Here is a 25,290-nt window from a genome sequence, read left to right as displayed (position 1 = left end):
CTTCGATTATCATATTGGGGATGAAACCATCCTTCGAATTTCGTTAGGTTATATCCTGCTCCCTTCCACTCATCTTCTAGTTGTTCTGGATCTGTCTTATTAAGTTTTCTTTTCTGAGTAGCTAATGTTGAAATAAAGGGCTCTGTAACTGGATTGTTACAAAGCATTGGCCTGGCCGTCAGGGCCAGTCCTCCCTTTGGATTACCACTACAGATAACTCCTTCATTCGCAATTCTTTCACTTGGTGACACAGTATCGGGGCATGTAACCCATAGCTTATCAAGCTTCTGTCCACTATCTTCTTCTACTATCTTATTCTGCCTAATCCTAAGACTCAGGGGTTGATACGGGGGTACCTGCATAGTGTGATCCTGAAGCTGAACCTTCATAGTCTCGTTATAGCATATAATATAAAAGAAATCACTGTTTAAAAATACACATTCTTCTATGCATGGTTTGCCCTTCAGGGGATCTGGGTAAATCAATATGGCAGTTTCAATTATCGTTAACAAAGGGAACAGTCTTATTAGAGTCCAAATCCAGTTCATCTTAGCAGTGTATCGTCTTCAACTGATGCCTTCTTACAATGGGACCCATGTATCCATGTTGGTCGCTCCTTTACTTTTACAGCGGTGTTTGTGGTCAGGAGTACTTGGAAGGGTCCCTCAAATCTGGGTTGAAGGCCATTCTTTCGCTTGAAGATTTTTATGTAGACGTTATCTCCTGGCTCGAAAGTATGGCACTTTCCTTCAGCGGGATCGACCTGGGCTTCCTTTACCTGTTGATGGAAACTAGAAATGTATTTGGTTAGTGCAATGCAATAACTCAACATATCTTCCTCCATTTTATGAATGTCCATTTGTTTAGCTGTTAAAGGTGCCGAAAAGGGCAATCTTTGTGGTCTTCCCATGACGATCTCGTGAGGCGACAATCCTGTAGTTCTGTTGGTAGCAGACCGCATTGTCATTAAAGCTATGGGCAACAAATCAACCCATTTAAGTCCAGTTTCTTTACACAGTTTTGCAAGCTTATTTTTCAGCATCCCGTTGTATCTTTCCACTAGTCCAGCCGACTGTGGATGATAACTGCAATGGAGGTGTTGATTAATCTGTAAGGCTTTGCATAGTTCCTTAATCACTGTTCCTGTAAAATGGGACCCTCTGTCACTTGACAGTTTTGCTGGTATCCCAAAGCGAGGCACAATGTCCTTCAATAAACATTTAGCAACAGTGGTAGCGTCCTTCTTTCTGCAAGGAAAAGCTTCAATCCATCTTGAAAACATATCAATAATAACTAATACATATTTAACGCTCATACATACAGGTAGTTCAATAAAATCCATTTGCAAGTCTACAAAAGGACCCATGGGGTTCGGATGGGATGCGGGCTGTACCTTCTTTATTTTTTTCCTGCATTCATGGTCTGGCAGATAATACAATTTTCACAAATTTGTTTTGCCAATTTTGAGATTCCTGGTGCATACCAGGTCTTGAGGATATAGTCCGCCATCCCCCCTTTGCCCGCATGGGTGAATTTATGAACACATTGGGCAATTGGTGATAGTAATGATTTGGGTGCCACCATGCGGCCGTCATGATGAACCCATAAGCCGTCAGTGTTTTTTTAAAACAATGATTAACAACCCATTCCTTTACTTCATCAGAACTGGCCCTATCTTGATGGGTCAGCACATCATCTAAGGACGGGGGCTGCGGTATCTCTGGCTTTTCCCTAACGGGGAAGGCTGAAACTTGTCGTTCAGTACTTGATATAGCTACTGACTTAGCAGCGCTATCTGCAGCAGCGTTTCCAAGCGCAACCTTGTCCAAATGCCCCGTGTGCGCTTGGCACTTAATAATTGCAATCTGTTTACGTCTCTGAATAGCTAGTAAAAGATTTTGCACTTCTTGTGCATTTTTAATCTGGGTTCCCGAGAACGTCAGGTAACCGCGAATTTTCCAAATTTGTCATGCTCATGTCCAATAGTGGTCTGGTTATTTCTAAATAGTTCAATATCCATTGTCTACAATAGCCAGTCATTCCTAGAAAATGCTTCATTTCTCTTTTAGTTTTTGGCAACGATGTGTTGCAAACGACCTTTATTCTATCCGGCGTTAACTCCCTGTTTTAACAATGATTCCATCACTGGCTCAATTCCTTTTTCTGCTTTCTCTGACAATGGATACTGTGACCTTTTGGGTAATGGTGCAGCTGGATTAATTGTAACTTTATAGGGCTGTGCAGTATACATCTTTCCTACCTCATTTGGGTGTTTTGCCCACAAAATATCGGGTAATTGTTTTAAAAGCGTTTCAGCCTCTTGGCATAGCCACGTTCTTGCTTCCAATTTTTCTTCTCTTGTCAGGAGTCCGTTGAAAGTTATTTTCTGATTTAATCTAACGGAAAATCCCTTATCTCCGTATTCTGTAAGTGTGGCGCCACTCCTACACCAAGTTTTCGAGGTGGGCAAAGAGCCCATACGCTTTACCATAGGTCCTAAATCTTTAGAATGGTGAAATTTGGCTACTGCAAGAGTGCAGTGAGGATTGGCATCATTTACCTTGTAGAGTGCCTTCGTAAACAACGGGCATTTGGTGGTCTGTGGCGCCTGGGGCTGCTGGTGTCAGTCAGTAATTCTGGTCTCTATTTCTCCTAAATCCCTGTCCGTTTGTAGGGTAACCTCCTGACTAGTCCAAAAAAGGGTTATGGACAGTGAAATTAGGACATTTATTCTCTAACGGAGGTCCATTATTGGAGGTTTGGTTCTGACGATTTTTCGCAGGGCATTGGTTTGCCCAATGTCCGGGTTGTCCGCAATTGTAACAATTACCAGATCGTCCATACCCTCTTACTCTACCACGTCTTCCTCTATATTCCCCTCTATTCGTCCTTCTATAGTTATCCTACCATAATAGAGGAGAAAGGTGTTTCTTCGGGGTAATTTTTTTTTTCTTCTGACTCAACAAACATAGAGGCAGTCTTTTTATCTGGCTGTTCTCTATTTCTCTCTTGTCCGTTAAACATTCCTCGAGACAAGTAATTCTTTCTATGTTAAATGAACCATCTGAGGGAAAGGGTCTAGTCTTATTTACAGTCCATTTGGACCAATTTGGTGGGTGATCAATGGATGATTGACCACAGTTCTTTAACATAAAGGCTGCTGGCGTGCCTTTCTCGGGTGGCTTACTGGTGCTAGCACCCATTTTAGCAACTTAAATGGTTCACTTAAAACAATCTAAACTCCCGTGACAATCCGTGATCTGCATTGTACGCCCCTACAGATCAGATTAATAAACTATACATACGTATCAAAATTACAGTCACATCCAATCTTCTTGGTCTTTACTACAAATCAGTGTCACAAAGTCCTTGACCATTTGTCACTCCGAGTACCTTTAGAGTTTCGGCGCCTACTTTATGGTCCCGGCCTTCACGTGGGGCATTTGCCCTCTTAATAACCGGCCTGAGGCTAGGCGACTGAAACTCAGCACTTCCCGACTGAATTTAGTCAACTGACTGCAACAAGGTTTTTTTAAAAATATTTACAACACATTAAGACATATCCTTATGCTTTAAAACTCGAGGGTTCTCAACCCTCGTGGAAGGTATTTCTAACTGGGGAAAATACTGAATCCACAATAGCTTAGTGGATCATGTAAAAGACATCACTATTTTCTCAACCATACATTCCGCCGCGGGACTCACTTCCCCGGCTTGGGTCTTTTCCAACCCCTTCTGCAGTTTTTTTTTCAGCTTAAATATTTTAGTTAAAACATACAACAATTCCGTAACACTCTATGATCTGCGTGGGACGCCTCTACAGATCAAACATGACTAAACATTAATACATATAACAATAAACAATACACTTGTTAAACAATAACCAAAGTGTTACTAAATCCCCAACCTATGCAGCCTTACTGGACAAAGTTGCAAAGTTGATTGATAATAACAAGTAGTTAAATACTCACTCTCATAAACATTAAACATTGACAGTGTTTCAGACAATCGCCCACTCTTCTCTCCTTTTACCCTATTCCCTTTAGCCAAATCTTTAGCAAAAAGGGCCTTCAATTTGTCCCAGCTAACTTCACCCACTCGCTTACCCTACTCCCTTTAGCCAAATCTTTGGCAAAAAGGGCCTTCAATTTGTCCCAACTAACTTCAAGCTGGAACCTTGCTAGTTCAATTTCCAGTAAATCGCTAGCTCCTTAGTTAATCAAATTCCTGACTTAACCTTCTCTCTGGTACCTTTATACAGTCCTTTTCTGCACGATCCTGTTCGCGGGGCGTCAGCGCCTCATGGCTGATCCTCTGTTCCATTTCTGAAAGGGAAGCAGTCACAACGGCAGTTTAACCTCCGAACCTTGTGAGTCAATTACCCAATGGCAGTACTGTCCAATGGAATAAACAGACTATGCGCAGCTATGCTTCTGGCAGGGAAAGTCCCAAAAATGTGGCAAAACACCACCTTCGGCCGATGGGATTTTCCCAACCGAGCAACGTACTCGGCGTCTGTTAACTCACCAATTGGCACAGCAAGCCATCTCGGTGGAACCTCCAAATTGTTGAAGTGCCTTACTTCTTAGCTCTGGGTAATGACTCAATACACACTTGGATTCGTCAGACGGACAGGCCTTTTATTTCACTTCTTGCAAGGGGAATCAGCACCTCTACTCAAGGGGTGAGGCTACTATTCCAATGATACAGCGTAAGCGTTCCATATTTATACAGTGTAACAAACAAGTTTGATTGACATTCCTTTGTTCCTCTATCAGGATACATTTTAGATTAATCATCAGGTCTTATGACATATTGACAGAAGGATCCTGGACACATAAGTCAACCGTTAATCTATAACAGGGCATGACTCGTGTAACCGGAGGTCCTCTTTAATCTTAATCGTGTATTGGGAGGCTAGGTTTGCTTACGGTCGCAAGTTATCAGGTCACTGGGTAAATCAAACGGAACCCATTGTTTCACTTCTACATTCTTATTAGGTGGGCAGACATCTGTTCTTGGCTGTAATCCAGGTTCGTGCAATAGCTCTAGTTACACATCGACTCTTTACCTGTGTCAAGTCTGAAAACTTTTACCAAGCAAGCACTTGAAATTAACCCCTTATATCATGTAGATTTCCTCAATTGGCAGGCACTTGTGTGGCGCGAATGTTACTTGCCACTTTTCCGCCCAAGCCTAGATTTTGTCCAGGTCTTGCTGCATGCAAGCATGGACCGCTTCATTATCTGACGAATTCAAAATGGAGCTGAACACTGCAATCAGCAGAGAACATCCCCACTCCTGGCTTTATGATGGAGGGGAGGTAATTGATGAAGTAGCTGGAATGATTAGTCCGAAGGCTCTGCCCCGAGGAACTCCTGCAGTGATGTCCTGGTGCTGAGACGATTCTCCTCCAATAACCACACTCCTTGATGTCACACACGTCGAACACTGCCTTGATGTCAGGCACAGTCACTCTCACATCTCAGCTGGAATTCAGCTCTTTGGTCCATGTTTGGAGTCGATTGGTCCTGGTGGAACTAAAATTGAGCCTCGGTGAGCAGCTTATTTGTGAATAAGTGCTGCTTGATAGCAGTTTTGATGATTCCCTCCAAGACTTTGATGATTGAGAAAAGGCTGATAGGGCGGTAATTGCGCGGGTTGGATTTCTCCTGCTCTTTGTGGACATGACATACCTGGACAATTCTCTACATTGTCAGGCAGATTAGTGTTGTGGATGTACTGGAACAACTTGGCTAGAGGTGCGGTTAGTTCCAGAGCACAGATCTTCAACACTACAGCCAGAATGTTGTCGGGACCTGTGCTGTGCCCAGTGCATTCATTCGTTTCTTGATATCGAATTAGTTGGGAAACAGGCATTAAATCTCCCACCTACTGTAAATTCTGCACCTTTTGGTACCTTTTAGTGCTTCCTCCCAGTTGTGTTAAATTGAGGAATACTGATTCATCGGCTGAGGGAGAGTGGTAGGTGGTAATCAGCAGGAGGTTTCCTTGCACATGTTTGACCTGAAAGCATGAGAATTTGTTGGCTCCGGAGTCAATGTTAACAATTCCCAGGGCAAATCCATCTGAGTGTTTATCACTATGGCCCAACACTGGTGGTCTGTCCTGCCGGTGGGACAGGAAATACTGATGAATGCTGATGGAGGTGCCTGGGACGTTAGCTGATAAATATGATTTTATAAGTATCACTGTGTCAAAACATTGCTTGACTAATGTGTGGTCCGTTTCTCCCCACTTTGGCACCAGTCCCCAGGTGTTAGTGAGGCGGGCTTTGCAGGGTTGGCTATTCCTTCGCTGTGTCCAAATCAAATGCCGAACCCGAGCGGTCCACTCTGCTTTATTCTTCTATATCTTTCTTTCTAGAGGCATTATCCGCCATTTCAGAGGCCACCACATTGGTGATGGACTGGCGTCACGTCTCGACCAGACGTAAAGGACATTAGGTTTTATGACAATCTTTACTAATATCAGCTATTTATTTTGAAATATTTCAAATTCAATTATAAATTCAAATTCAGGAAACGACCACGATGAGATTTGAACCGTTGTCTCTGGGCTACTCGTCCAGTAACATAACCACCTTCTTCTTAGACAGTCCCTCGGAACCGATGATGACTTGCTTCCACATTAAAAATGTGTTCACCGGTGACTGATGAGTCCAATGCGGGACCTACAGTCTCTGTGTCAGATGGGGCAGATGGTGGTTGAAGGGGCGGGTGGGTGGGGTGCTTGGGTTGACGTGCACTCCTTGCACTGTTTGCGCTTGGCTTCCACTTGCTCCCAGCGAAGAGACTCGGTGGTCGGCGCCTTCCTGGATGCTTCTTCTCCACTTTGTGCAGTCTTGGGCCAGGGATTCCTAGGTGTCGATGGGGATATTATACTTTTTCAAGGAGGCTTTGAGGGTGTCCTTGAAGTGTTTCCTCTGCCCACCTGGGGCTCTCTTGCTGTGCTGGAGCTCCGAGTGGAGCGCTTGTTTTGGGAGTCTCCTATCGGGCATGCGGACAATGTGACCCGTCCATCGGAGCTGATTGAACGTGGTCAAAGCTTCAATGCTGGGGATGTTGGCCTGAGCAAGAACACTGACGTTGGTGCGTCTATCCTGCCAATGGATTTGCAGGATCTTGCGGAGGCAGAGTTGGTGGTACCTCTCCAGTTGTTTGAGGTGCCTGCTGTACATGGTCCATGTCTCTGAGGCATACAGGAGGGCGGGTATCGCTGCTGCTCTGTAGACCATGAGCTTAGTGCCGGGTTTGATGTCCTGGTCTTCAAACACTCTCTTCCTCAGGTGACCGAAGGCTGCACTGGCACACTGGTGGCAGTGTTGGACTTCATCGTCGACGTCTGCCCTTGTTGACAGTAGGCTCCCGAGGTATGGAAAGTGGCCCACGTTTTCCAAGGCTTTGTCATGGACTTTGATAATCGGGGGACAGTACTGTGTGGCGGGGGCAAGTTGGTAGAGGACCTTTGTCTTACAGATGTTTAGTGTAAGGCCCGTGCTCTTGTATGCTTTGAAGGTGTTGATGATGGTTTGGAGTTCGATCTCCGAGTGAGCGCTGACGCAAGCATCATCTGCATATTGTAATTTGACGACAGAGGATGGGATGACCTTGGATCTGGACTTGAGGTGACGGAGGTTGAACAGTTTCCTGTTTGTTCTGCACATTAGCTCAACTCCAGTGGGGAGCTTACTGAGAGTGAGATGGAACATTGCAGCAAGGAAGATCGAGAAGAGCGTTGGTGTCATGACACAGCCTTGTTTGACCCTGGTTTGTACGTGAATTGGGTCTGTGGTGGAACTGTTGGTCAGGATGTTTTTAGTAACATAACCAACACACTCTTGTTCTCTGCCTCGCCGTCTCTGTGTCCAATGTCTGATTTCACCTCTGTGAAGTGTCTTTCAATGATTTATTTTCTGCTTTAAAGGTGTTATATAAATGGAAGCTTTGATGAAGAATGTCCTGACTACACCGACCCCATTGCTAGATATATGTTCACGGTTACCAAGGTTTCATACCGGCAGTGGATCAGTGGATGTGTCAAGTAATGGGTGTCAGACATTTCATTTACCGAGGGAACAAATGATTCGATTTTTCCTCTTTATTTTAATCGGTCGATTCTCCGGCCCTATACATCAACAGTGACTGTTTCAATTAGTCAGCGATTAATTTCTTGGGCAGTTTTCTTGCTGCTTCTCTCACTTCAGGTTTGTTCCTTCCCTGTAACTGGAGTTCAGTCTCGCTGCTGCTTTATTTCTAATTAAATCACAAAGTGGGGCAGCAGGAAAACATGTGAGAAACGAGTGTATCATATCGTCAATCAGTAAGCTGCTGTCATGTTGGACACGAATGGAGAGAGAAAACTAATCACGTTAAAACTGCTGCAGATTCTCAGTGATTCCTCAGTCTCCAAGAACTATAATTCATCACATTTCTTTGCCATTAATGGTGAATCAAGATGTTTACCGAATATTCAGCCCATATTCAGAATGGGTCAGTACCCGGCCCAGTGACTGCTTTCTCAGCTCAAAACAACTGGGAGATCCCATCACTGTGCACATCATTTCCCTCTCATTCTCAATGTGTATCTTTCACTACGCTCCTCAATATATTCATTATTATTCTTTACAGAAAGTCACTGATCTCGTGGAGAAGGGAAACCGGGCGAACAGTTCAAAACTTCTGTTAAATCTGGTGATGGAGAAAGGCTCTCGGGCCCGAAGGACAATGTGGGAATCCTTTGTGAAAATGCGCCATGGGGTACCAAAGTTGGACAAAATACTGAAAGAAATACTGGAACTTGGCATGGTAAAATTACTCAATGAATTCAAATTTTAATTTAAAGTCTGAACATTTTACAACAGTATTACAGAGATCTGAATTCATGTAAGTTCATTGATCTAAACAGGTTCTGATCCATTTGATTACATGACCATCGCACACAGTTTATCTGAAGTACCCAGTCACCTGAAGCGTAAGAGAGGAAATGAAGATTTTAAAATATTTATTTCACTTCTGAGAATCAGAATGTGTGACTGTGACCCTTTGTTTAGAGGTTGTCAGAAGCTGGGAATCAGAAGTTCAAAGACTGGGCCAATAGGTTTCAACGTAGTTTAGATTTGTCATCAATCCCAAACTATTCTGTGCAGGTTCAAGGGACAATTCAGTCAATTTCTGACATTTCCTGTAAATATGCAGAGGTTTATCATTTCACAAAATCCAGCTGCTGATCTCTTTCAATTGTGAATTCTTCAGCACACCTGGCAGGATCCTGATACACTGTGAAACCCCATACATACCAGGCAGGATCCTGATACACTGTGAAACCCCATACACACCTGGCAGGATCCTGATACATTGTGAAACCCCATACACACCTGGCAGGATCCTGATACACTGTCAAACCCGATACAAAACTGGCAGGATCCTGATACACTGTGAAACCATATACACACCTGGCAGGATCCTGAAACACTGAAACCCCATACACACCTGGCAGGATCCTGATACACTGTGAAACCCTATACAAAGCTGGCAGGATACTGATACACTGTGAAACCATATACACACCTGGCAGGATATTGATACACTGAAACCCCATACACACCTGGCAGGATATTGATACACTGAAACCCCATACTCACATGGCAGGTTCCTGATACACTGTGAAATTCCATACAAACCTGGCAGGATCCTGATATACAGTGAAGCCCCATACACACGTGGCAGGATCCTGATACACTGTGGAAAACCATACACACCTGGCAGGATCCCGATACACTGAAACCCCATACACACCTGGCAGGATCCCGATACACTGAAACCCCATACACACCTGGCAGGATCCTGATACACTGAAACCCCATACACACCTGGCAGCATCCTGATACACATTGAAACTCCATTCAAAGCTGGCAGGATCCTGATGCACTGTGAATCCCCATACACACCTGGCAGGATCCTGATACATTTTCAGACGCCATACACCTCAAAGGTTGTAATCTCTGGATTACTCCCGGTGCCACGTGCTAGTGAGTATAGAAATAGGAAGATAGAACAGATGAATGCGTGGCTAAAGGGATGGTGCAGGAGGGAGGGCTTTAGTTTCCTGGATCACTGGGTCTGCTTCTGGGAAAGGTGGGACTTGTACAAGTCGGACGGTTTACACCTGAACCAGAGGGGAACCAATATCCTTGCAGGGAGGTTTGCTAGCACTGCTGGGGGGGGTTTAAACTAACTTGGCAGGGGGATGGGGTACAGAGTGGAGTTATAGTAGGGGGTGATTTACAGCCAAATACAGAGGAAAAAACAAGTCAGCTGGGAAGGCAGAGCAAATATGTGAAGGCAAAAGGGAATATGGCAGGGCTGGAAGGCATTTATTTTAATGCAAGGAGTCTTGCAAATAAGGTGGATGTACTGAAGTTGTTGTTGAACACATGGGAGTACGATATTGTTGCCATCACGGAGACATGGTTGAGGGAGGGTCAGGACTGGCAGCTCAATATTCCGGGGTATAGAATCTTCAGGCGAGACAGAGGGGGGTGTAAAAGGGGAGGGGGTGTTGCAATATTAATTAAGGAGTCAATTACTGCTGTAAGGAGTGATGATATATTAGCGGGTTCCTCAAATGAGGCCATATGGGTAGAACTTAAAAACAAAAAGGGGGCAAGCACTTTGCTGGGAGTGTACTATAGGCCCCCAAACAGTCAGGGGGAGATAGAGGAACAGATATGTAGGCAAATCTCAGAGAAGTGTGAAAATAATAGGGTAATAATAGTGGGGGATTTCAACTTCCCCAATATGAATTGGGATAGTCAGAGTGTGAAAGGCTTAGAGGGTGCAGAATTCTTAAAGTGCATCCAGGAGAGCTTTTTGAGCCAACATGTAGAAAGTCCTACAAGAGAGGGGGTGGTACTGGACCTAATTCTGGGGAATGTAGCCGGGCAAGTGGTGGAAGTATCAGTAGGAGAGCATTTTGGCGACAGTGACCATAATTCGGTGAAATTTAAGGTGGTCATGGAAAAAGACAAAGACGGCCCGGAAATAAGGGTTCTAAATTGGGGGAAGGCCGATTTTAATATGATAAGGCAGGATCTGGCCAAAGTGGACTGGGAGCAGCTACTTATAGGAAAATCCACATCAAAACAGTGGGAGACTTTCAGAAGGGAAATAGAGAGAGTACAGCGCCAACATGTTCCTGTAAAGGTCAAGGGTGGGACCAACAAGCAAAGGGAACCTTGGATGACAAGGGAGATACAAAAATGCATTAGAAATAAAAGGGGGGCTTTTGGCAGTTACAAAAGACTAAAGATGGAAGAAGCCCTAGAGGAGTATAAAAAGTGCAGGGGTATACTTAAAAAAGAAATTAGGAGGGCGAGGAGGGGCCATGAAATAACACTGGCGAGCAAAATAAAGGAAAATCCTAAGATGTTTTATAAGTATATTAAGGGCAAGAGGATAACCAGGGAAAGGATAGGGCCCATTAGGGACCAAAGTGGCAATCTGTGTGTAGAGCCAGATGATGTAGGCGGGGTTTTAAATGAATTTTTTGCATCTGTGTTCACTATGGAGAAAGACGATGCAGGCATAGAAATCGGGCAAGGGGACTGTGACATACTTGAACATATTAGCATCGAGAGGGAGGAGGTGCTAGCGGTTTTAGCAGGCCAAAAAGTGGATAAATCCCCAGGCCCGGACGAGATGTATCCCAGGCTGCTGTGGGAGGCAAAGGAGGAGATTGCAGGGGCTCTGACACAAATTTTCAGAACCTCTCTGGCCACAGGGGATGTACCAGAGGACTGGAGAACAGCTAATGTAGTACCATTATACAAGAAGGGTAGCAGGGATAAACCAGGGAATTACAGGCCAGTGAGCCTAACATCTGTGGTAGGGAAATTATTGGAAAAAATTCTGAGGGACAAAATTAGTCTCCACTTGGAGAGGCAAGGATTAATCGGGGATAGTCAGCATGGCTTTGTCAAGGGTAAATCATGTCTGACAAATCTGATTGAATTTTTCGAGGGGGTGACTAGGGAGGTGGATGAGGGAAATGCTGTGGATATGGTTTACATGGACTTCAGTAAAGTTTTTGACAAAGTCCCGCATAGGAGACTGGTCAAGAAGGTAAGAGCCCATGGGATCCAGGGTGCCTTGGCGCGTTGGATCCTAAACTGGCTGAGTGGCAGGAGGCAGAGGGTGATGGTCGAAGGTTGCTTTTGTGACTGGAAGCCTGTGTCCAGTGGGGTACCTCAGGGATCGGTGCTGGGCCCCTTGATGTTTGTGATCTACATAAATGATTTGGATGAGAATGTAAAAGGGATGATCAGTAAGTTTGCAGATGACACGAAAATTGGTGGGGTGGTAAATTGCAAGGAGGAAAGCCTCAGGCTACAGGACGATATAGACGGGTTGGTCAGTTGGGCGCAAAAGTGGCAAATGGAATTTAACCCTGAAAAGTGCGAGGTGATGCATTTTGGACAGACAAATAAGGCAAGGGAATACACAATGAGTGGTAGGACCCTAGGAAGTACAGAGGGTCAGAGGGACCTTGGTGTACATGTACATAGATCTCTGAAGGCAGCGGAACAGGTGGATAAGGTGGTTAAAAAGGCATATGGGATACTTGCCTTCATTAGCCGAGGCATAGAATATAAGAGCAGGGAGGTTATGATGGAGCTGTACAAAACGCTGGTGAGGCCACAGCTGGAGTACTGTGTGCAGTTCTGGTCGCCTCACTATAGGAAGGATGTGATTGCTTTGGAGAGGGTGCAGAGAAGATTCACCAGGATGTTACCTGGGATGGAGCGCCTCAGCTATGAAGAAAGACTAAACAGGCTGGGGTTGTTTTCCTTGGAGCAAAGAAGGCTGAGGGGGGACCTGATTGAGGTGTACAAAATGATGAGGGGCATAGATAGGGTAGACAAAGAGGAACTTTTCCCCTTAGTAGGGGGGTCAATAACAAGGGGGCATAGATTCAGGGTAAGGGGCAGGAGATTTAGAGGGGATTTGAGGAGGAACTTTTTCACCCAGAGGGTGGTTGGAATGTGGAACTCACTGCCTGAAAGGGTGGTAGAGGTAGGAACCCTCACAACATTCAAGAAGCATTTGGATGAGCACTTGAAATGCCATTGCATACAAGGCTATGGACCAAATGCTGGAAAATGGGATTAGACTGGACAGGGATGGATGGACGGCGCAGACACGATGGGCCGAAGGGCCTCTTTCTGTGCTGTAAAACTCTATGACTCTATGACCTGGCAGGATCCTGATACATTTTGAGACCCCCATCCGCACCTGTACGCAACCTGACACATTGTGAATCACCAGATACACCTGGCAGGACCCTGATACACTGAAGTCACATACTCACCTGGCAGGATCATTATACCCTGTGACACATAGGACCTTGTGCCTGATGTTGAAGTTACTGCCCCCCTGGGATTCTATCCAGTACAAACTGTCGGAATAGTGGTGGAGAAATGGGAAAGATTTAAGTATTACCATTGTATTTCACGTCAAACCGTCCAATAGTGTTCGATCCAATCTGAGATGATGTACATATGTTCGCTCAATCACACATTAACCAAGGAGCAACATGAGATAAAGGCCATAATATGCGTAATTAGAAACTGATTGGACCAATTCCCATTGGCAGTGAATCATTCAAACTAGGCACAGAGCGGCTTGTTGTACTGAAAGAAGCGTCCTCTCATTCAGGAGGATTTTGATTCCCAATTTACTGATTATCAAACATATCTGTAATTTTCAAAACTACATTGTAGGAATCTCGTCTCCAAATGAAACGATGGAGTGTAATAATTGTAACTTTTGAAATGAACTCTGTCTTTTCTTCCCTAACGTAATACTGAATGAAGTGGGCGGTAGTTCTATTTCTGATTCTGATCGGTTATCTGATGAGACTGTTACATAAAAATAATGTGTAAAATTACTGCAAGCTGTCCACATTTTCTGAATCACAACAGTAGGATGTTTAGGGGAACAAAAGGCCACTTTGGTCTAAACACGTCTGTCCCTGTTGGAGATGAACCCACCTGCCCCTCCTCTCAGTGTATCCACAGAAACACAACCAATTGTCTCTTGTCCCCAGTGACACTGCCCCTTAGTGTCCTCCCTGGTAACTGGTCTCCCGCTCTGTTACACTTTGGTGCAGACTTCCCTTCTTCCTCCTGGCGTCTTAGTGTCAGTTTTCTCTTAATTAATTGCGACCATTGTGAATCTCATTCCGGCATTAATTATGTGAATTATGTTAGAAATTCTGATCAATAATTCTATATCCAAAGTCTCTAATTCCAAACGAAACAAATCTAACAATGCACCCATTCTCTGCATTAATTGTGCCATAATCATCTTATTTCTCTCTGCACCTTCAGCATTGCAATAACATTCTTCCGGTGATTAGGTGATGAGAAGAACACACAGGACCTGCCCAGGATCTGACACACTAGCGGAGTAACTTCTCGCTTTTCACAGTCTGTCCCTCTCCCAGTGAACAAAGGACACTATACAGCCTGTCCACGTTCTGATACAGTAGCAGTGGAACGTCTGTACATTCACAGTCTGTCTCTCTCGCAGTGCCCGCACTGCCCCAGATAGCCTGCCCAGGACCTGACATACTAATGGTGGAACTTCTGTCCATTCACAGTCTGTCTCTCTCCCAGTGCCCACACTACACCAGATAACGTGCCCAGGACCAGACACATTATCAGTGTAACTTCAGTACATTCACTGGCTGACACTGTCTTAGTTCTGACACTACCTCAGATAACCTGCCCAGGACCTGACATACTAACGTAGGAACTTCAGTACATTCACAGTCTGTCCCTCTCCCAGTGCCCATACTAACCCAGATAACCTGCCCTGACACACTACCGGTGGAACTTCTGTACATTCACATTCTATCCCTCTCCCAGTGCCCACTCTGCCCAAGATAACCTGCCCAAGGTGGAACTTCTGTACATTCACAGTCAATCCCTCACCCAGTGCCCACACTACCCCAGATAACCTCCCCAGGACCGGACACACTAATGGTGGAACTTCTGTACGTTCACAGTCTGTTCTCCGTGAAGACAGAAACAAAGTAATTATTTAATTTCTCAGCCATTTCCTCATTCCCCATTATAAATTCTCCCGTCTCTGACTGTAAAGGACCTACATTTACCTTCGCCGGACTTTTCCTTTTCACTAACCTATAGAAGCTTTTTAAATCCTTTTTTATATTTTTGCTAGTTTGTGCTCATATTCCATTTTCCCTTTCTTTATCAATTTCTTGGTCCCCCTTTGCTGATTTCTAAAATGATCCCATTCCTCAGGCTGACCGCTTTTTCTGGCAACTTCATAAGCTTCCTCCTTTGACTTAATACTAGTTTTAATTTATTTTGATAGCCATGGTTGGATCACTTTTCCTTTTGGTTTTTATGCCTTAGAGGAATATATGTTTGCTGTGATCTTCTATACATTCACATTCTATCCGTCTCCCAGTGCCCACACTGTCCCAGATAACCTGCCCAGGACCTGACACACTAACGGTGGAACTTCTGTCCATTCACAGTCTGTCCCACCTAACAGTTCCCACACTAACCCAGATAAACTGCCAACGGTTTGACACCCTAACGGTGGAACTTATGTACATTCACTGGCTGTCCCTCTCCCAGTGCCCACACTATCCCAGATAACCTGCCCACAGTCTGGTAAAGTAACGATGGATCTTCTGCACATTGTCCCTCTCTGTGAGCAACCAATCCCGTTTTCCATTGCTGCAGAAGGGAAGCACCACTGACGGTTTCAGGGATTGATCCAATAGGACCTCTACAATCGTATAAACAGGAACATGTGTGGATTTATAATGAGATTTCGATAGCACAGGACAGGCCGGATAGTATTAATCATCGGGGAATATATCACATTCATAAAAATCTCCATGTTTAATAAATATTAGATTAATGTGAGGATTTGAAACTTTTCTCAGTCATTGTTCACTTTAAAGTGTGTTTTCCATTAACTGAGTTTTAATTTCGACACGCACCTCAATTGAAACTGTGAATTAAATCTTGTAACATTTTACTGAATAGGGAAATGGCATTGATGAGTTGGTTTTTGTCACTACAACTAACATTTAGAACCACTTTCTCTCTGTTCTAATTTAAGATGTTCAACAGAAACACAAGGAAATATTCCGGGTACAAACTGAAACACAGAGTGAACACTATCCTAATAAAGGAGAAGGTTAAGAGTTTCCAGCTGGTTGATCGATACGCTGAGCTAACGGTCATTTCTACTGTTCGAGATCGAACACTTGTAGAACATGAACTGCTGGCAAGAGGCCGAGATCATGAAGAGTGGAGAGAGAAACATCTCCGGAGAGAACTGGAGAAAATACAAAATGATCAATTGTCCCAGAGCAGCTTTACCCCGAGAAAATCCAAATCTGGGAGTTCAGGAGCAGTGAGTGGAGTCCCGGGGATTGGAAAAACAACAATGGTACAAAAGATTGTTCATGACTGGGCCACTGGGAAAATATACACACACTTTCAATTTGTTTTCAGCTTTAAATTCCGGGATTTGAACGCTATTAATTGTAGAATAAACCTGAGGAATCTGATACTGGATCTGGATCCTTACTTTGGGAATGTACTGGGGGAGCTCTGGAAGAACCCAGAGGGATTGCTGTTTAAAGTCGATGGTTTGGATGAATTCAAGGACGGGATCGATTTTGCTGACAATCGGAGAAATACAGAACCTCAGCACATGTGCACAGATCCCGAATGCTGGTGTGAAGTGTCTGACATTGTGTACAGTTTAATACAGCACAAGCTGCTCCCAGGATGTTCAGTGCTAGTGACCAGCCGCCCCACTGCATTACATTTATTGGAAAAGGCGGAGATAAGTCTCTGGGCTGAAACCCTGGGATTTGTTGGTGAAGAATGGAAGGAATATTTCAACAAGTTTTTTGAAGATCAGACGGTGGCAGCAGCTGTTTTCAAACATGTGGCGGAGAATGAGATCATGTACACCATGTGCTACAACCCCTCCTACTGCTGGATCCTCGGCCTCTCACTCAGTCCCTTCTTTAAACAAAGAGACAGGAATCAGCAGCGACTTCCCAAGACCATCACCCAACTATATTCCTACTATATTTACGACATTCTGAAAAACCATGGCCGAGAGATTGAAAGCCCCCGTGATGTGTTACTGAAGCTTGGTGAGATGGCCTTCACAGGAATCTCCGAGAAGAAGGTTGTGTTTAGAAATGGAGATTTGATCAAGTACAATCTGCAACCTTCCCAGTTCCTGTCTGGGTTCATGATGGAACTTTTGGAGAGAGATGAATCTGCCCAGAGCGTGGTGCACACATTCCCGCACCTCACCATCCAAGAGTTTGTAGCCGCACTCGCACAATTCCTGACTCCAAATCCCGGGGACATCCTGAAACTCCTCAGAGAAGCCCACAGCAAGGAAGATGGACGATTTGAGATATTTCTCCGTTTTGCTGCTGGTCTGTCCTTTCTTCATCAAACCACCTGCCGAGTGATTGACTGGGTGAAGGAGAAGGTTGAACGACAGATTGGTAACACAGGGAGTGAAACTGGTAAAAGGAACCTCCTGAACACATTCCACTACCTGTTTGAGTCTCAGAATAAAGCAGTGGCTCGGGCCACAGTGGGATCTGTGGAAAACTTACATTGAGTGGATTGTGACTGACCCCGATTGACTGAGGTCCTGTCTCATGTCATTAGACTCTCTGATACAATAAAAGAACTCGATCTACAGGAGTTTTACATTCATTATGAAAGCCTCCAACGGCTGGGACCCGTACTGCACAAATGCCGAGTGTTGAGGTAACTGTTTATTTGTCTCTAACAGTTGGGCGAATTGTAGAACAATCACGGATTGTGTTGTTGCTCCGTAATGAAGAGAAACAAACAGTTCAGTTAAGCCAGAGAGAAGCAGATTCAACACAAATATGACCAATAATAAGAGGATTGGTTAGTAATTCCCTAAGGACTGGAGAATCTAAAATGGATCCTTGTGAACAAGTTGGGATTTTACAGTCTTTATCAGATCAGCAAATACAGGTCACGGAAAGTCTGATCATTTATTTACAATAAATCGTATTTAGTAAGGCTGGACAGCAGAATGCAAACATAAAATATAATCCGGCAATAAAGATAAAGTTCATTTAAAATGTTTTCCACATCCACCATTTCAACAACAGACAGGACAGAAACCTGAGTTGAAATCACTAACAGTTAGATATTTACTCCAATACCATTCAGGGTGTGTCTTGTCGAGGGGGTAGTTTCCTGGATTGGGAAAAATGGGGAATCGGGAATTCTTTCCACTGTAAATGTTTACAACTATACACAGTCCTGAACATTGATTAAAGATTGATATTCAGCATCTTAAGTCTGCCTTTGAAATGGTTCCAATCTAAGGTGTTGTCGGGTATGAGCCCCGGAACACAGACTTATGCCGGCCAGCGGTGGGGCCTCGCACACAGCGGGCGGCTCCTGGGTAAATGGGGGCAGTGAACCCGGGAATTCCCCATAATCTGTCCCCTGTGTGTGAGGCCCCACTCAGGGACGGAACTTCCGAAAATTCTGGAAACACTGTCGGGCCACTTACACCTGAAATAAATGTAGAACCAGTTTACACTCCTTCTGGGTGAAACAGCAATTTACTTGTACTTCTTGCAATTTAGTATACTGTATTCGCTGCTCATGATGCGGTCTCCTCTACATTGGGGACACCAAATGCAGATTGGATGACCACTTTGCAGAACACCTCCGCTCAGTTCGTAAGTGTGACTCCGAGCTTCTGGTCGCCTATCGCTTTAATTCTCTGCTCCACTCCCACTTTGATCTCTCCGTTCATGGCCTCTTACAATCTTCCAACAAAGTAGAACATAAGATTGAGGAACAGCACCTCATCTTTCAATTAGGCACTTTACAGCCTTCTGAACATCGAGTTCAACAATTTCAGTTTATAAACTCGGCCCCTATTTTATTTTTTTCATTCTTGTTTTTCCTTTTCCCTTTTTTTCTCTCGCATGACGGCTGTTGATGATTCTGCCATTGCCATTCACTCCTCATCTAGTTTCATCTTTTGTGTCTTAACTTGTCCCATTACCATCTCCTTTTGCTTTCACCATCATTCCCTTTGTCTTTTACTCTCTCCTGTCTTCCACCCTATCACGGACCTTCCCTTTTGTTCTTTCCTCCACTCCCGCCCCCTCCCCCCGCCACCTTTTGCTGCCCCTACACTTGCTTAAAAATCGGTTACATCTGTAACTTTTTCCAGTTCTGACGAAGGGTCCTCGACCTGAAACATTAACTCTCTTTCTGTTTCTCTATAGATGCTGCCTGACCTGCTGGGTATTTCCAACATTTCCTGTTTTTATTTCAGTATAAATTCTCCTTGTTATATAAAATCCTGAGGGACGGATTTTACAGCAGCAGTTAGCGTTTCACAATATAACTCACCCCGAGATGATATACAGATTAATATAATGCACAGAGTGTAAAGTGCAGGGAATCACCGCATTATCATTTAATTCTGGGATCATCGCCCCAGTTCCATAAAATCCAGGATTTAAGGAGCAGCAGAAATGAGGCAAGTTTCTCCAAACATGACGGAGCCGGACACTGAACTCCAGGAGGGTAATTCTGATCATCGGGGAATGAAACTGGACTGTGGAACATTTAAAGGCATCATACAGACAGCACTTTATTTAATATGTACATTTACTGACAGTCCCTGAATATATGGGAAGTTGGACAGAGTGAGTTAATTCCCAGTGATAGGAATAGGGGGGAATTTTGCGGGGGTTCAGCGGCGCAGTCGGTAGCAAGTCGGGTGGGAAAATGGATTTTAACCCAGGGGGTCGGGACCCCACTGTCAACCCCCCCACCACGTGCCTTTCCCAAATGTCGGGTCTGTCAGCGCTGAGCAGACCCGACATGCAGCGGCGTGGGAGGCAATTCAGGTCATTATGACCTTGTTAACAGAAGATTAACAACTATTTTCAGCTCACCTTCAAAGTTTACCAGGTCGCCCACGGGCTCCACGCTGCTCGGGGATCACGTCAGGTAAGCAGAGCGGGCGTTGGATGGCCATGGAATAATCTCATTACTTGACAGCTGGAAATGTGTTATAAAAGCTCCCATCTCACAGCTGTTCATTTTCCAAGCTCAGATGCTGTTACTTACTGCATTTGGAACACAGATTGAGCTTTATGTAGGTTGCTAGTCTTTGTAGCAAACTCTCTATCCATTATCCCCTCAATGGAACAACCTCTCTCACCATTAACAGATTGCTTCTGTCATCTCAAGGTCACCTGCCATCTATTACATCAGCATGGGTATGCTTTATACTGTCTCAGCTTGGGCCTCAGAGTCCCACCACCATTAGCGCCAACACCAGCAGCACCAGGCACACCAGCAGCACCAACAACAACACCAACCTGTTCTGCAACTCCTGATGCTGCACAACACAGAGGGCATCAAAACCTGTCCACATTGCTGATCGGGACGCCAGAGATGGCCTCACCATGGTCAGATTTACTTCACTTGATACTGCGCACCCTGGATGCCACATGATGTGCCAGGTTAGCACCGACCCCGGCTGCACCCGACCCACCACAGACCCCGGCCGCTCCCGACCCAGGTGGGAAATCGTGAGGGGAAACCGGGTTATTAATGTCCTGAAGTACTCTTGGTGATTGCTGTAATATCCGAGAGAGAGAAATAGATCAGGTCAGGGGTTTGGTTCAGTTTGTTTCTGTGTTTTTGTTTAGACTGGGGAACAATGAACTGGGTGATTCAGGATTGAAACTATTGTCTGCAGCTCTGAGGAACCCGGAATGTAAAATACAGGAACTGGCGTAAGTACCAGACTGTGTGAGATTATGTTTATAATAACTGGATGTCTAACACTGTACATTAGTATTAGTAACAGTAATAGTGTTATTAATAAACACTGGGGATTTACTCTGATTCCTGTTATTTCTCTCTCTTATCACAGTCTACGGGCTGTCGGTCTCACAGCTTTTTGTGCCGAGAATCTCGCCCCCGCTCTCAGTACAAACCGCTCACTGACGGTTATGAACCTGAGTCACAATAAACTGGGAGATTCAGGAGTGAAAATATTGTCTGCGGCTGAGGAACCCGGACTGTAAAGTACAGAAACTGGAGTAAGTACCAAATTGTGAGAGTGTGTTTATAATAACTGTAAATTATTATCAATAATGGTGTTATTAATAAACACAGTAATAATTTACCCTGATTCCTGTTATTTCTCTCTCTGATCCCCAGGCTGGAGGCTGTCAGTCTCACAGATTCTTGTGCCAAGGATCTTGTCTCCGCTCTCGGGACAAACTGGTCATTGACAGTTCTGAACCTGAGTTATACCTCCTTCACCGACCGATCTGTCCCCGCTGCCTCATACAGAACTGCAGGAGTCTGGAACAGATCTGGTGAGTGTTTGTGTTAATGCTTAATTTAATAAATATAATATAGATAGGATTCAGTCACTGTTAAAGGTGTTATTTTTCTGTAATTATTATTGAAATATTAACCCCAGTCTCTCTTTTATTTACACTGTTGTTCAATCTGTTTATTTCCTGTTTGATCTTTAATCTGTTTCAGGCTGTGGGCGAATCAGTTCAGTTCAAATGGAAAGAATCAGCTGAAGTCGCTGCAGGAATCCAGACCCGGACTGAGTGTGACAGTGTGAACATTTCAATTGATGACGTCACTTCTCTCATTATTTGACCATTTTTGGCCGATGATTTGATTTTAATTTAATTTTAGGATTTCCAGCTGGAGCTGAGCCCGGGTCATATCCCATTGTGAGGTCAGAGGCCCAGCCACAGGGTCACGAGACTCAGCCGCCCGGCCCCACAGCGCTGCTTCTGCAGGATATCCAGGGCTGAATGTTCCCCAGTGGTTCACTGGGGAAATGCACAGACAGGAAGGGCCCAGGGTGGGGCTCAGTCTGGGCAGCAGAGGGACACTGACAATTGCACTCAGTATTCCTTGTGTCTCTCCCAGTGTGGAGTCGGACTCTGTAACAAGTGAAGTAAAAACAGAAAATGCTGGGGACACTCAACAGGTCAGGCAGCATCTGTGAAGATAGAATCAGAGTTAACGTTTCAGGTCGATGACCTTATGTCAGAACTGGAAAAAAGCAGGAAATGGAACAGATTTTTAACAAGTTCAGGGACTGGGAAAGGGGGGAGGGGATGAAAGAACAAAAGGGAAGGTCTGTGATAGGATAGAAGGCAGGAGAGGTTAAGAGTCATTAAGAGATATTCAAGGCAAAAGGAGATGGTAATGGGACTGGTTAAGAAACAAAGGATGATTCTAGATGAACTGTAAATTGCGCTGGCAGAATGAACGACAGTTTCCATGTGAGAGAGAAGAAAAAAAGAAACAGACAATTAGTGTGGATGAGAAATATATATATGATCGGGACCGAGGTTATGATCTGAAATTGTTGAACACTAGTTGAGTCCAGAAGGCTGTAAAGTGCTTGATCTGAAGATGAGGTGCTGTTCTTGGAGCTTCCGCTGAGCTTCTGTGGAACGATGCAAGAGGCCGAGGACGGTGAGGCCTGAGTGGGAGTGGAGCGAAGAATTAAAGTGACAGGCGACCGGAAGCTCGGGGTCCCCCTTACGGACTGAATGGAGGTGTTCCGCAAAGCGGTCACCCAATCTGCGTTTGGTCTCCCCAAGTTAGATGAGACCACATCGTGAGCAGCGAATACATTATACTAGATTGCAAGTAGTACAAGTAAATCGCTGTTTCACCTGGAAGGAGTGTTTGGCGCCCTGGGAAGTGGGGAGGTATAAGGGCATGTACTGCATCTCATGCGTTGTACGGGAAGGTGCTGGGTGAAGGGGAAGAGGTGTTGGGGGTGATGGAGGAGTGGACCAGGGTGTCGCAGAGGGAGTGGTCCCTTCAGAATGCTGAAAGGGGAGGTGAGCGAAAGATATGTTTGGTGGTCGGATCACGCTGGACGTGGCGGAAATGGCGGAGGATGATCCGTTAAATGTGAAGGCTGGTGGTGTGAAAGGTGAGGACAAGGGGAACTCTAATGTGATTCCGGGAGGGAGGGGCAGGGGTGAGGGCAGAAGTGCGGGAGACAGAACGGACAGTCAAGGGCCGTGTCAAACATAGTGTCCCTGTGCACAGTGTGTTTCTGTCCCAGTGAGGAGTCGGACACTGTAACAAGTGTCCCTGTGTACAGTGTATGTCTCCCATTGAGGAGTCGGACTCTGTAACAAGTGTCCCTACAACCCTTCGTGATCTCTCCACTCCTCTGACCTCTTGCACATCCTCGATTTTCGTTGCTCCACATTGGTCTCATGACTTCAGCTTCCAAGGCACTAAAGTCTGGAATTCCCTCCCTAAACCACTCTGCAGCTTTACCTCTCTCTCCCCTCCTCCTTTAGACGCTTCTTAAAACCTACCAGTGGCTCAGTGTAGAATTTTGTCTGATAATTGCCTTGTGATGCTTCATTACATTAAAGCTGCTATATAAATGCAAGTTATTGTTGTCCCTGTTTTGTGTTAATAAAACTCACTGCTTACTTCAGCTCACGCCTGGTCTCTTTATTTTCATAAAAGCTGGCTTCATTGTTTTAATATATTAAATAGAGGTTCCTCAAATGTACATCCCATCTTCTGCAAACGACACCGCTTCTCTTCTTAGGCAGGTCCTCGGAACCGAGGATGCCTTGCTTGCAAATTAAAAATGAGTTTGCAGGTAACTGATGAGTCCCAGTCGGGACCTACAGTCTCTGTCACAGATGGGGCAGACGGTGGTTGAAGGGGCGGGTGGGTGGGGTGCTTGGGTTATGATATGCTCCTTGCGCTGCATGCGCTTAGCTTCCGCTTGCTCCCGGCGAAGAGACGCGAGGTGTTCGGCACTTTCCCGGCAGCTCCTCCACGTTGTACGGTCTTGGGCCAGGGATTCCCAGGTGTCAGTGGGGATGTTACACTTTTTCAAGGAGGCTTTGAGGGGGTCCTTGAAGCATTTCATCTGCCCATCTGGGGCTCCCTTGCTGTGTCGGATCTCTGAGTAGAGCGCTTGTTTTGGGAGTCTCGTATCGGGCATGCGGATGATGTGGCCCGTCCATCAGAGCTGATCGAGCGTGGTTAAAACTTCGATGCTGGGGTTGTTGGCCTGAGCGAGAACACTGACGTTGGTGTGCCTATCCTGCCAATGGATTTGCAGGATCTTGTGGAGGCAGCGTTTGTGGTACCTCTCCAGTGATTTGAGGTGCCTGCTGTACATGGTCTATGTCTCTGAAGCATACGGGAGGGCGGGTATCACTGCTGCTCTGTAGACCATGAGCTTGGTGCTGAGTTTGAGGTCCTAGTCTTCAAACACTCTTTTCCTCAGGCGACCGAAGGCTGCACTGGCACACAGAAGGTGGTGTTGGACTTCGTTATCGTTGTCTGCCCTTGTTGACAGCAGGCTCCTGAGGTATGGAAAGTGGACCAAGTTGTCCAAGGCCTCATCATCGATTTTGATAATGGGGGAGCAGTACTGTGTGGCGGGAGCAGGTTGGTAGAGGACCTTTGTCTTACGGATGTTTCCTGTAAGACCCATGCTCTCGTACGCTTCGGTGAAGGTGTTGGCGATGGTTTGGAGCACAGCCTCGGAGTGTGCGCAGAAGCAAGCATCGTCTGCATACTGTAATTCGATGACAGGATTACAGATTAACACTGTAGAGGCGACCTGTCAGTCTATTGAAGTGGGTGGGTCTTACTCGGGAGGCTGGATATACAATTTACACAAGATGGGGAGACTGAGTTTCAACAAAAGAGCGCAGCTGGGACTCTAAAAATGACGCCCCACAGGCAACGGGAAATGGCCGCCATGAACCTGTCGCAAAATGGTCAACAGCACCCTGCAGCAAAATGGCCCCCCATCAATCTGCAACAAATCATAGAATCATTCAGACCATTCGGCCCATCCTGCCTCATTGAAAGAACGATCCGATTAGTCCCTCTCACTCCCCATAGCCCTGCAAACTGTGTCTTTACAATTATACAAGTGCAATCTGCCTCCACCACCCTTTCAGGCAGTGCATTCCAGATCAGAACAACTCGCTGCAGAAAAAATCCACCTCATCTCCCTTCTCATTCTTTGCCAATTATTGTAAACCTGTGTCCTTTGTTTACCCTCCCTCCTGACCCGGAAATAGTTTCTCCCTATTTACTCTGTCAAACCCCCTCAAATAGCC

At 45.2% G+C, this 25,290-nt stretch overlaps 1 protein-coding gene across 1 annotated transcript in view; it reads left to right on the top strand.

Moving 5' to 3' along the window:
• Positions 1–23,633, top strand: part of LOC147092775 (NACHT, LRR and PYD domains-containing protein 3-like) — an 83,200-nt gene extending 59,567 nt beyond the window's left edge. The window contains exons 5-8 of the mRNA XM_085976022.1: positions 8,652–8,828; positions 16,185–21,228; positions 21,350–21,510; positions 21,683–23,633. Of these exons, the coding sequence (XP_085832148.1) occupies positions 8,652–8,828; positions 16,185–17,723 (1,716 nt within the window). The 3' untranslated portion in view covers positions 17,724–21,228; positions 21,350–21,510; positions 21,683–23,633. The remainder of the gene's footprint in view (positions 1–8,651; positions 8,829–16,184; positions 21,229–21,349; positions 21,511–21,682) is intronic.
• Positions 23,634–25,290: the final 1,657 nt, after the last annotated feature.

Source organism: Somniosus microcephalus, unplaced genomic scaffold (genome assembly GCF_052327205.1).
Source record: "Somniosus microcephalus isolate GS21.2 unplaced genomic scaffold, FLI_Smic_1.0 unresolved_chr2, whole genome shotgun sequence".
Taxonomy (NCBI): domain Eukaryota; kingdom Metazoa; phylum Chordata; class Chondrichthyes; order Squaliformes; family Somniosidae; genus Somniosus; species Somniosus microcephalus.
The sequence above is the reverse complement of the archived record's forward strand: the minus strand, read 5'-3'. Positions and strand labels throughout refer to the sequence as shown.